The sequence below is a fragment of the Opisthorchis viverrini genome, assembly GCF_000715545.1.
Source record: "Opisthorchis viverrini unplaced genomic scaffold opera_v5_47, whole genome shotgun sequence".
Taxonomy (NCBI): domain Eukaryota; kingdom Metazoa; phylum Platyhelminthes; class Trematoda; order Opisthorchiida; family Opisthorchiidae; genus Opisthorchis; species Opisthorchis viverrini.
This window is the reverse complement of record NW_008751702.1, coordinates 398056-411589: the sequence shown is the minus strand read 5'-3', so window position 1 is coordinate 411589 and position 13534 is coordinate 398056. Positions and strand designations below refer to the sequence as shown.

At 42.8% G+C, this 13534-nt stretch overlaps 1 protein-coding gene across 1 annotated transcript in view; it reads left to right on the top strand.

Annotated features, from left to right (window-relative positions):
* Positions 1-7710, top strand: part of T265_13208 (hypothetical protein) — a gene marked incomplete at both ends in the record, with an annotated part of 9404 nt that extends 1694 nt beyond the window's left edge. The window contains 1 exon segment of the mRNA XM_009167765.1: positions 7243-7710. Within this exon segment, the coding sequence (XP_009166029.1) occupies positions 7243-7710 (468 nt within the window).
* Positions 7711-13534: the final 5824 nt, after the last annotated feature.

Genomic DNA, 13534 nt, shown 5'->3' with positions numbered 1-13534 from the left:
CACCTCGGAATGATTGTGTTAAGCTAGCACTAAGTCCCTCCCCCATCCACCTGCACTCTTTTCTTTACAATGTGTCTTTCAAATAAGTCATGGTTGTACGGCAGTGAAGCATCGGTGTTGAACACTGATGTCATGCTGTCGATGATGATGATGTGACTTTAGCACATGTCCTTTCGTGGTGACCTCTCTCAGGATGACTTCATGCTTTTGGCCATTCGGTCAGCGGTTCCGCCCTTCCTTGTGCAGAAAGCACAAATGCTTTAATGCGATTAGGTTTTCAAATTCAAAGAGAGAGTGTGTGTAACATCGAACCCTCCAACCGCAATTTCCCACCTTAACTTCTTCGTTATGTGGAGACTAGAGGCAAGTAGACTCCTCGGCTCTCTGTTTCGGACAGTGCTTGTTGTATAGTCGCTAATTCTGTTTGTTTTTAGGCTTCGTGGACCCTAATAAGGAACCCTCAGCACAAAGAACTTACAGCGTTTATAAAAAAACGGTTGCAAGTTTGCTGGTTTATTTAACTAGCTCAATGGAATAAGTTTGTGAAAAGAGTATATGCGTATGCAATACGCGATCGATCACAGCTGTCATGATTAGAAGCAAAATGCGAATCCCAACAGTGATGCAGTTCCAATAGAAAGTTGTGTATGTGTATCGTTGAAAGTGATGAATTTTTTATACCAACTTAAACTTCATCGCGTTTCTGTGATGCCCTGTTATCTAGGGTTTGTACAGCAGTGTAAGCCTCGCTTGCGAAAATGGTGATTGCTGTGTGATGAAGTTCTCACGTACATGGAAGACAGCGGTATGTATTACATTGGCTATTTTCTGAAGTTGGAGTTGTTTACTCACAATGCCTGTCACACTTCACCCGATGAAGAACTATTTCAAAGTGGTCCATGTTCGGGGTTGGAGAACAAGAATCGATATTCTCCCAGTATGCAGTGGGGTATTTCAACGAATCTGGGATTCTTCTAGCTGGGTGATCTCCAGAATGCAACAAGAGATGTGTCATGAAGTACACTGGCTTATCAGTACGAAGTGCTAGGTGATACCCAAGATAGCTGTTCCATTTGATCCTAACATTAACTCAATCAGTTCCAGGTACAAATGCCTGACCAAAACTGCTTTGAACCAGCCGACCAGCAGGAATTCGCTACTAGAGGAGACAGTTACCTGGTCTGTGTAAACCGATCGGGTGAAAATAGAGATAATACTACCACTACTGTTTTGTTCATGAGCCTATTTATTTTCTTCGATGGAAGTCGCATTGCCTCGTGGATCGCTAGATTTTTTGTATAGCAGTTGAGCGAATGGACGGAAATCGTGTCGGCGCATCCTGTTGCATGATTTATTGGAAAGTAGCTTCATCGCCTATCCCTCATGAGTTGTAATTCCGGAGGCTTTCGACCGTCAGACCTCTATTGGAGAAGATACTCTGGTCGAGTGTGACCATGTATCCATGGTTCAATCGATGACAAGTGCCTCCAACAGACTTCGCCTCGGATACTTCATTTTTAGGGGACGTTTACATTTCGGACTAGCAATCACCTGAATATGATGTAAGTGTTTCGGTTGGTGAAAAGTTCATCCTTTTGGTGCCCCAATGGCAATGCTCGAGGAAGGGCCCTGATTATGAGAACACTCGTTGGCTGAATGCGTGAGGTATGTTTGTCACATTGCTTCAGTTGGTTGATCCTAAGTTATCCAGGCTGTATCACCGGTATTTACGTAGCCAAAAGAGTACAATTTCTACTCCTCACAGGTAAGATTTAAGCAATATGTGAAGGAGATAAGTCCACCATCCAGTTTTCTTCAACATTAGGTAGTGTATGCCAAACAGGAAACAAGGGAAAATCGGAGCCTGAGCCATAAACAACGATTTACCTCACAGACTACAGTTGAAGCTTTGAACTGAGTGAATAATATCCGGGCCTTCAAATATGCTCCAACGAGAGCGCAACTGTTCACATTAACAGACATCGAGAAGACCATGAGGGGAAGCGAACCTGAGCTGTTTTACCTGGTTCAATTCCCACAACATCGTGTCTAGCCTTCTTCACCACAGGTAACCCGAGAGGGAGAATTGCCTGCATGGATGAATTGATGCAAGGTTCCAGGAAGTACTATATACGCTTGATCAGCACGGTACCTTGTTGACTCGTATCGGTATACGGCTTTAGCGCATCCGCGACAAACCTGTCAGTTAGTTAATTCCCATAAGAGGATCCCCTATGTCTCATTCACAAGTCCAAACCCACTGGATTCCATTGTTACTATTGACGGCCAATAGAAATATAGCAGCTTCGGTAGGCGTGTCGTCTGTGCGCAGTTTAGTACCAATGTTGAGTAGAAAAACAATATGCTGAATTCCACTATTTGCGGAAAGATACGAGGTTGCTCTATCTTGAGCCACATTGGCGGGCATTTTTGTTCACCTCCGGACTTGTCGGTAGTTACGCGGTTATTGATCCGAAGATTACCAGTGTCTTAAAAATTGTTGAAGCTCTATAACTCTTACAGTGCACGTATGAGTGTTCTTGCTTAAATAACCACGTGACCGTAGGCCTACACGCAGTTTTCTCTCTGTCCTTAAGGTGAACTAGATGGTTCACCGAGAAAACGCATCAGCTGCATGTAATTTGCAACTCATCGTTGGTTTGCACGTCTTTCTTGATCACACGGAGAACTTGTGTGTTACATCCCTTTGGTTTGGTCACTGTGTATTATTCAAACGCGGTTGCATAAATCTTGTGAACGATTCCGTATACAAGCCAGATCATGTCTGAAGAGACGCACCAGAATCAGACATTGGTTGCATCATACTTAACGAATGAACTACAGCAATTAGGTTTTTTACCCTCGACAAACACCAGTTCTATGTCCAGAGGTAAAATTCGATTCCCTTTAATGACCTAATACTTATGATGTCGCCATAAATCAACCAGACAAGCTCATTGTCTTTCAGTACGCGCAGCGTATTGACGGAATCTTTGGTCTTATCACGCGGTAGTGGAAGTGCAGAAAAGCTTACTGGTATTCACGTTGATGTGTCCCTCAACAGCTCACGCTGACCTGAAGTACTACCCGCACGTGCTGGTTCAAGGGGGGCGCTGGACTCTTCTGGTCCAGATTTATAACTCTCAGAATGTAAATGCTTATCAATTGTTCCAGAAGGCACGTTTACGCCTAACAGCAAGCCCATTCAATAAGAAAACAAGCCTCATTTGTGTTATCTTTCATGAGTTTATCCGTTGACTATATGACATTCAGCCTGAAAGCATCGATGTATCTCGTGACAACTGGTGGTCTCAGTTTAGTGATAGGCAATCGAGACAGCAGCCACAGAGGCGAACCAGCAGCTCCTCGATGCTCTACTAAGCAAAACGAAGTCTCTCCTGAACAAAGAGAAACTTTCAGTGTTTAACGATGGATGCTCCGGAGTTATTATCACTTCCTGACTGTTGGTGTGGGTATGACGCTATTTTAAAGGGTGATCCAGGTCATGGCGGAAAAGTTATCTACCGCCCAGAGTGCTTTTCCCCAGCAAGATATACGCGACTTAAAATTGGCAGATTCAGGATACCATGAATCTGCCGTAATTAGGTTTGAAAGCCGTGACCGGTGGACGCATCACTTTGTTTACTGTCATCTCCCTGAACTGGGGCTCCGAGACCAGGTACGCTTTTGTTGGTGACAGTGACAGCCATCGTCCGGCCACAGAAACGCTTGCGTTGTGCATCAAACTGACCATCTACCATGCATGACCATAGGGTCTCCTACTTTTCTTGGGAGCAGCAAGATTCCAGCCTCATTCATTCTGGCTTTTGTGGACCAGTGCCTGGCAGCTACTAACGAAATAGATTCGGCTTCAAATCACCCGTTAGCTTATGTTTATAAACTAACTTCACCCACTTGTATTCACCTACTGTTTACCACGTCATCTTCCTTAGAGATTGCCATTAGTTACAATGGTGCAGCGTAGAATGCACCCCTATCAGCACAAACCCTACTATGGGTATTGTTAACAGAAGACAGTTGGATCTTAGTCGAGATATTCAGTCTCCTGGTCCATCGAGTAAACTGCGGAAGCTACCTGAGTTACTTGGTAATATTTGATTTGCCTTGTTTTTCGTTTAGGCGCAATGAGGTCTCCTCAGTAAGATGGTGCTGGGAGATAATGTGAAGGTAGTGAAAAGTTTCCTCACGGAGGTGGATAATGGATCCTTAATCCGACGTGTTTCCACAGATGCACTACTTTTCAAGAGAAACATCGAGCAGAAACCCTCCAACTGAGGAGGATGTAACCTTCTTCGACTTTATATACAGTCCTTTCCCAGAAGAGCCGCTCTCACTGTTTGTGAAGAAATAGCTCTCTTCAGACAGAAGAGAGAAAACGTGGGAAAACGCAAGAAAAACGTAAACTTGAACGTGAGCAATCAGAGCGAAACGGCCATTCGGTTCACCTTAGGGATGGTGCTATGCAGAAGACTGTAAGTCGAAAGGAGTTTTATACCCTTCGGACTAGTTGTCACTCAATTCTTCTCAGGAGACAACAGTTCGACGATCAGGAATGTCTGTCTCCGCTGTCTGATGCATTTCAATGTCATATGGGTCCTTCGACTAGAATAGTCTACAAAAGTTATTGGCCTGTTCGGAGGTGAATACAACACGCTGACATCAAGAGTAGTTAATCGTGTAACGACAAAAAGATGTTCCTTACTGTGGCATTATTCGCGACTGCAAATTCTATCCCTGCCTGTGCCATCAGTGTCTACATCAAACCGCTAAATGAAGCATCAGTGCATCTCATTTCGTTAGCACCAATAACGAAGTGCGGGGAATGAGCCTTAAGGTGATCACCTGTTGTGTTCAAGTGGCACAACACGCATACTGTCCGTGGTGGTGGTGGCGGTCGCGTTGATGAACTAGAGCCATAAGATCACCGCCATTATCAAGTGGGTTTTTGCAAATAAGATGGGAGCTGGTTTTGCGGCAGATTTCACGTCCTCGTGACAGTCAAACCCGCCGTTAAAAACAAGAATACCCCTTTATTTAGTTGGGGCTGGATGGTTTACAGTGAACTGCCTGTTTATACAGGGTTCTCTTGATAGGACGGAGGTTTCTATGTTGTTTCGTGGTGTTACTTCAATTAGGAATACAGAACAAATTCAGGATAAAAAAATAAGTCCTCTTTAACTCTTCGGATGATTACTGGGAAAAACCGTAACAATACGCGCTGGAACAACCTACAACGGTTGCGAGAAGAAGTCTAGTGTGCCGCTTGGTGAAGATTCAAGGTCATTTTGTCTTTGTGGATATTTGTTCAAAGAACTATTGTCATCCCACTGATTCGTCTTACAGAAACCTACCAATGTTATGCCGATGTGTGTCGACCTCCAGTATATTGTACCTTTTCACTAATGGCATTTTATGTAACTCCCCTAGCTGTCATACTCTGGTCTCCCAACTTTACTTACCAAATCGTCATGTATGAACATTTATCAAAATATTATTCCTCATTGTAAGGATTGATGAGACTACCGAGTTGAACATAGGAATAGCACAGTATCCTAGTCTCATAAAAAAGACTCACGTGTACATTCCACAGTCATTGCGTGATTATCTTTCGTTCACCAAATCCCAAATGTGCGGCAACACCAGACGAGACAATAAAATTATTCATATATCATTTGTTTAGTGACTCAAGTTTTTTGGAAAACCTGACAAGTATTGAATACTCGGGCTATTGTGTTTGACGACCTGTTTATCCTATCGGACGATCCAAGCTGCGGATTAGGAGCGTAACCTAAATTTTAAGATAGAGATTCTGAATAACTTAGCTACATTTATGCTATTACTGAGTGGTCAGATAATCATCTAAGTGATTTTAGTGCGGCATCATATCATCAGAATGAATTGCAGGGTGGAAGAGTGTCGGCCTCCTTGTTGAGGGCACACAAATGCGCAAAATAATGCAGATACTGCAGGAGTCTTCCTGTTAGATAGGGTGCAGCCGGACTTTCATATTTCCGGGGAATTAAATCATCCGAAATTCATATGTATTGGTGAGATTGATGGTTTGGGATCTGAAAACGCTTACATTCCAAAGGCAGCAAACTTGATGTGCTCTCTACACCAATCTGTTATTCCGAAAGTTCACAGAAATTGACTTTTGGTCCTCCTTGCCATATGCGATTCATCAAGCACCTGCTTTGCAGTTCGTGTTAAAACCTGCAAATTATGTGATTTGCTGGTCATTCTCTGAGCTGGGCAGTTGGATTGCAAACGTTTCATCACTAATCGAGGTGACATCATCAGTGCGTTATTGGGGAGCGTAATGGTGAGTAGCGGTGGGTTAGTGGTTGTGTGATTCGCGTTGTTTGGCTACGATTCCGATGACGAAAAATACCATTTCAAACTTACTAGTACTTCCCGTAAACCTCCTAGACCTCTAATCGGTTGGAAACCCGTGTTCCTTTATAGTCAAACTGCTTGGATCCCCAAATTTATACTTATTCCTCTATTCCAACAGTTATTATTAGAAGGCGATATGTTGGACTAATCTTTTTCATTACGATTTGTTTTCATTTATGATATATTGCAGAATTTCCAACAATTTTGTTTCTGGTTCTATCCGTACCCACAAAATCGGTTACAGGTCAGGTACGTCATGATACTCACCCCCCCCCCCCCCCCCCCCCAGGGTGTATTAATCCAAACGTTATTTGAACTATTTATGGCGAACTAACAAAACTGAATTTTTGTGCGCACATAGCTGCTCGGTGTTTCACACCCTGTTTAGGTAATATTGGGCAGGACCTCACGTAGTTTCATTGTTGATTTTGGCATACTTGAGGTAAGTAGAAAACTCCATAGGCGATCGGCTGTTCTATTCATAGCGAGATTACTAACTTTACCGGCTGATTCGGAAGTGCAGCGATCACATATCGATCCGACAAGTGCACTTGCATGTGCGTTATAGTCAATCGAAGAGCGTAATCCAAACACAGAGCAAGGTGCGTAGTTCATTCGTAATAGACAACTATGATGGAATAAGGAAGATTCACTATGATGATTGACTTTTAAAACCTAAACTGCATGAGCATTGCTACGTGCATTTGATGAAATCCTAACTCAACAGCTTCTCCTGCCGAGTTAATACCGTAAATAAACGTTTCAGGAATTTAGAGACTTTGAGACCAGGTTAGTCATGTTTCACCTCTATTGTATGGGTGCGAGGAATGGCCTTTGCGGAGTGATGATGTGAGGCTTCTTCAGGTTTTTGACCACCAATGCCTCAGAAGCCCTGCTGGTTTTGGATGGCTGCAGCGTGTTAGTAACGAGGTGACTAGAAAACGAGTATTTTATTGTGCCGCAGATACTTCACTCCGAGAAAGAATCCATCACCACCGACTACGCTGGCTCGGTCATGTGGTACACACACCGAAACACCGACTACGAGTGTTACTCAAAATACCTTCAGAATGGCGCAAACTGCGAGGTGGACAACGCACAACTAAGCAGAAGAGCGTGAAAGAGATCACGAAGAGTTTTGATGTTGTTGGTGTTGTGCGGCTTCCAGGATGGGGTCCCAGTGACCACACCTGTGCTTGGCTGGGGACGTTGCAAGAAAGGGCGGTTAATCGATGTCAGTGGCGTTCGTGCCGTCAGTTCCCAGATTGTCTGATTGAGCGGTTGGAGGTGTAGGCACCTCAGAATGCTTGAGATAGCCAGCACTAGGTCCCCTAACTCACCTTTCCTTTCCGCTTCTTTTCACTCTAGGGCTTTAAATATGATTATATATATATATATAACTAGACGAACCTTATGGTTGTATGAGAGTGAAGTATCAGTGCCAGCACTGATGTCGCTTTCGTTGATGAGATGATGATGATGATGACGATGATGATGATGATGATGATGATGATGATGATGATGATGATGATGATGATGATGATGATGATGATGATGATGATGATGATGATGATGGTAATCTATTTATATGAGTATGATTTATCAGTGGGAAATCAGTGTTCTAAATTGGACCATTTCGTCTTCAGTGTAAACCAAACCTTATTCTCCGTTATTAAAACTCACTGAGATAAATTACAACGGATACACGCAATCTTGTCCCACTCAACAGTCTATGGTCTTGTCCTGGCTCAAATACGTCAGGTGCATTAGGTCTTCTAAACTAAGCATTTTTACATACTGTTATGTTTAAGTGAATGAATACGCTGCCTGCTCCGTACTCAGAAGTCTCAAGTAGCATCGCGTTTGTCTACATTTGGCTCATTCAAACTTCTGGTGAGTTTTTCTTCTAACAAAATGGGACCATTTCGTGCTTTAATCACAATTGAAAGGTTAAACGTGTATATGCGGCGGGCATGTTCGTGTGTTGGCATGAAACAACCATCTCCCGTATACCCAAAGGTTGTTCTGTCGAAAATCCTCCCCGGTTCTTGTCCTTTGTTCCCGCTGCTTGCAGCTATGCCGCATGTTTCAAAGTTCACCGAGCCTCTTCCACCTTCCAACACACCCGATCAACAGTACTTGGTAAGCGGAACCTGTGTGTTGTCATATGAACCACTCTAAAATTCACTTAGCTGGTCATTGCCCGGTGGCACGTTAGGCATTAATCCATAGTGATTTCAAGAGCCTAGGAGTTGCGATTGTAGAGTTTTGGTAGCTCAACTCTCAGACCACCCGCTGGCTTAGCAGATTTGATTTGAAGATTCACAAGACTTCCACTTTATAATATAATTGAGAGACTGAAATGCATGCCGCGGCTAACTGCATCGGATAAAATGAACATATTGAACGAACTCAGGACAGACCAAACTTTTGCTGGTATTTTAGTTCCCGTATATATTGTGATACTTTAGTTTCCAGAAAAAAAAGAGAAAGGGCAGTTTTCTCACGTCGGCCCCATTGCATCAATCATATAAGGTATGTTTACTGTAATAAAATTATGACCGGATGAAGCGCAGCTGAAAATAATACACCGCATGTGAGAACAGGCTCATTTTCTCAGGGTCCTCTATTAGTGAGCCCATCTAACGATTTGGTCAAACTCGCCACCTGGATTCCCATTATCATCCTGGATATCTAGATTATTGTTCGCATTTGTTCAGTTGGTTGTTCTATCGAAGACTAGCGGGATTCACTGTCTTCGATGCCGATCTCGATGGCAAGTTGGTGTCAGGACTATCTCGACGCAGCGTAATGCATGAAACCGAAGTGATCATTAATTCGGTAGTCTTGTGATGTTCCAAACACCATGTTGGGTATGCGGTTTAGCACTCCCTTTCAAGGACAGAAGCATTAGGTGACGTTGCTATCCGAAGAAAGACAAACTGCGTTTTCCATATTTAGAACCCCATTTGTCTGACTATTTTCTCTTCACTTTAGTCCTAATCTGAAGTGATCCGGCAAAACACTAAAAAAGCGTTTAGCTGTAACATTCTTCCGGTGTCTGGCTGCTATGCCACCTGAAGTAAACACGAGGCCTGAGATAGTATGAGGTTGCCCAAGCCTACAAGAGGAGAGGCAGGGGTCGGGTTTGAGCCACAGACCTTCAGGTCAGCAAAGTCGCGCTACAACCACTGAGCAATCTCACGAAACACTACGGAGTCGACTTTTTCAACTGGCTGCACTTCACTCGTATTCGGTTGATCGTGGAAAATCACAATTTAGGGTAATCGGTCTGACTGTTTTAGGCCTCAAATCGTCTCCTTCTGAGTTCAGATACTCTCAGATAATTTTTGTCGAGCACAATACCCTGTTTCCATTGTTTGTCACCATATTAGAGAAGATTCCGAGATGTCATCAAACTAGACCGTTGTAGTTATCATTTCGATGACGTGGCGTCAAAAACGGCTACAGAGCAGTTATTTTTCGAGACCCTCCAGAATTTGACCAGCATCAGCCAACTTCCATCGTGTTCTTTGGAATTTACGGCTAGAAATCTTCCGACGCCCCTTTGAAAAACGAAAACATCAACTCACTGAAATTAGGTCTACTGAACGCTTCGCTAAACTGTTAGTTTGCATTCATATTTACTATTTGGAAAGCCAGTTCTAACTGTATAATGGTTCCTCAGCTTCATTTTCGTGGACAGGCCGGGAAATTTAGTTTCCCGAATGCATCAACTCACTCTGCTATTTTGTGAAATCAAAACCTCCCAAATCAAATTTTTGTTGTGACTTTGCTTTACTTTTTCCATAAAAATGCTCATTTTCACGATGAAACAAGACGACTGATTGAAGTCCTCATCCGCTTCGTCATCATTTTGGTTCCTTGATTCATTTGTGTGGATATGGATCATGGGTTTGGTAGCCCAAATCGTATGTCTGCCTTCCGCACCCACACACCTATCTGCCCAAGTATATGAGGTACAGTATGTGTAAGCAGCTGAATAGGAGCAACTATCCGGCGTACGAAGGAAAACTGTATTTACCTGGCGTAATATATATGCGCCTCGCATGAACAGCCACAGAACGGCCGCACCTTTGCAGGAAGAAAAACTTTCGGGTGAAAAACCGTTGTGTGGGATAAAGTGGGATTAAAATGAAGAACCTCATTCATCTGTGCGCTCTAGTTGAATTACACTTGACTGCGGCTTTTGTAGGCAACGTATTGAGCACCATGGTTCAAACCAGTGAAAACATTGTACGCGTGCAAAAGAATTGCCAAGTCTTTCAATATCTGATACCTGAAGGAAGCTATTTCACGAACCCTGGATGATGCAGACGCATTAGCGGATGAAAATACGTAAAATTAATGGTTTCACGAAAACCGTAGCAGAACAATACGAGAACATGTGTTCAGAGTTGAGTGGGTGAAAGATGGAGGAGACGAAATGGAAAAAAGCAGCGAAAAATTCACGATTCACAGATGTGATTTAACTGCAAAAATTGGTTTAATTTTGTAGTTCTGTTCAGTGTTCGTAGACAGTTGAGTCAGCCTTGACTTGTAGACAAGGATTTCGGTTAGCGAGAACAGGGATGTATTCCAACACATGGAATCTGTGTTAAACTTGTTATCTTTGCGTTGCCAAGTTCGGAATAGAGGGCTTATCGCCTCCGTTCGTGGTCAAACTCGATTTCTGGAAAGTATCTCCACTCACCCTCAAACCCATTCCAATGAGTTTCATACCTGCTTCAAGGAAGAACAATTTTTAAGAAGTGTTTATTTTTTAGCAACTAAGGTCAATCAGCTAGAGTTGTTCGCGTTGTTCATGACAAATAGGTGCCTGCACTCCTAAGGTGGAGGTTCTCTTTTGCCAGTTTTCGCGTTTGCACAAAAAGAGCTACTTTGCTGGTGAATAGGCGCACTGAGTGATGAATTGGTGCGAACATTCCCTTTTAACGAAAACGGCAGTTTCTTGTGATCCCCAATGGGGGAACCTACCGTTCCTTATCTCATGAATATGATATATCAGTTCTTTTAATGCTCTTTTAATCATCTTAATCTGAATTTTTTTATAAAACTCATTACTGGTCTCGTTCAGTGAACAGCAAAACAGTTTGTCTTCCAGCAGTGACAGAGAAAGATATTACAATGCACCGACATTTTGAACCAAAGACCTACTGTATGTGACCGGCAACTAACACGGTAGACAGAACAAGTCACACGTGAGGAAAACCATAACAAAATGAAACAGCTAACTTGTCTGCGCATCACGATGCATAATTAATCCGACATGCCTTCGATCGTTGCAGATGATCATCTTAATCGACTGTGGACGGTGTAAGCCGTTGGTTGGGTCACGTGTTTTTTGCATGTGCTAGATCAATAGGTTTATGAAGTTTTTGTAGATATACCGATGAACACGGCGATGACAGAGACGTGAAACTGAAGCTTTTGACCGGATGTTTGGTACGGATGGTGCGATCAGTTTCAAGAGAAACTAAACAATCGAAAAGTATCATCGAAGTGTGAAATAATAATAAAATGTTATGAATTAGCATTCTTGATCCTAAAAATACTCCTCGCTGAGAGTCCTGCTTACTGTTGATCAGCAGGATCAACCATGCTAACAATTTTCGGTCTCTCTGCAGCACCATGAAATATTCTTTGGATCCTTGTGCACTGACCGAATATAAACAAAGGATGTCATGAACAAGAGTATGGCGAATCAGTATGTCCCATTTGACAGAACAGATTGCTCAGGGAAACTCTGAAAACTATCCGGCAGCCAGCTAATGATGTCTTCCTTCTTGGGGTTCTGCAGGTACGTGATGATTCCGAGTGTGAATCAAGTCCACGCTCTAGTTTAACACGAAACTTGCGCGCATGCCAAAGAAATACTCAAATTAGTCTCCAAGATACACCGAATGAATTGACGCGGGATAATTTCGTCCATTAACACCATCGCTATTCTTTTTATCGTTTCGGTGTTTTTGGGTGTTGGCCAGGCCCGATAATAATATCATCACAGCATAGCATTAGCTGAAGCCCTCCAAATATCACTTTTGTTTGCATTTTACTTCGAATGCCCAGTGGGCTGACTTATCAGCTAACTCAAAACTGTGACCAGCTTGTGGAAACTCGCTGCTTCAGTTTTTTAAACATAACTCCGCCATGCATAAAAGACAGTTAGAACGCCAGGAAGGGCTGTGTGATATTTTTCTCAGTCGTATTGAAAGAACCACAGCGTGTCATTTCCACCTAAAGTTCAGAAATCTCCTTCGAACTTTGTGACTTCCAGTAGGGAGAAACCAGGTTCATTGCGTTTACTGGCATTTCTACCCCGCTTAACTTCGCTTTGAAGATGAAACCATAATTTGGAGAAATAGCTCTTCCCAACTTCTAAATATAGATTGTGAACTTTGTTTGAAACCATTTTACAGATTTAGAGATGTGAAACAGTGAAATCCGCGTCAATACGTTTAATGCAGACAAATAATTGTGGGTGTTGAAGAGGAAATAAAGAATATTCGAAGTTTTTTATTTATTCTGATACGCCAGGGAAAATACCCTTCACATAAACAGAATACAGGCAAGCAAAATTTTGCAGTGCCCATTATTGTGATTCTATTTACGTACATAAAATAACAGCTTACTTTATAAGCCAAGACTATGGTTGTCCTTCAAGACACGCCCGCATTCACCCAGGAATGAGACATCTTAAGCTTTTTCGCAGGGAGTTATGGTGAGAGCATTCTCCAACATTTTGACGATCAGACTATTCGAAGCAACTTGAACACACCTTGGTGCTGACTTCGGGCAGTTACGTTCGGGCTCCACAGGTAGCTTTTAATAAGGGTGAATCGGTCCATGTTTGATTAATTAAACAGCCGATCGAAATGGTCAGCTTCACTGAATCACCCGGTAAACATTGTTCATCGATTCACAGTCGTGTGGGAGATGCGTAGGGTTCATAGCGGCACACTTCCTCTGGTAATTTTCCTTAAAAGTTTATAAAAACGCTATACGAATAACGCGTGGCTACACAAAAATAGTTTTCGTGATATCCATGTTTTCGCTGACGATGTGGGGGCAGCTGTGACCTGTACAGCTCACTGTG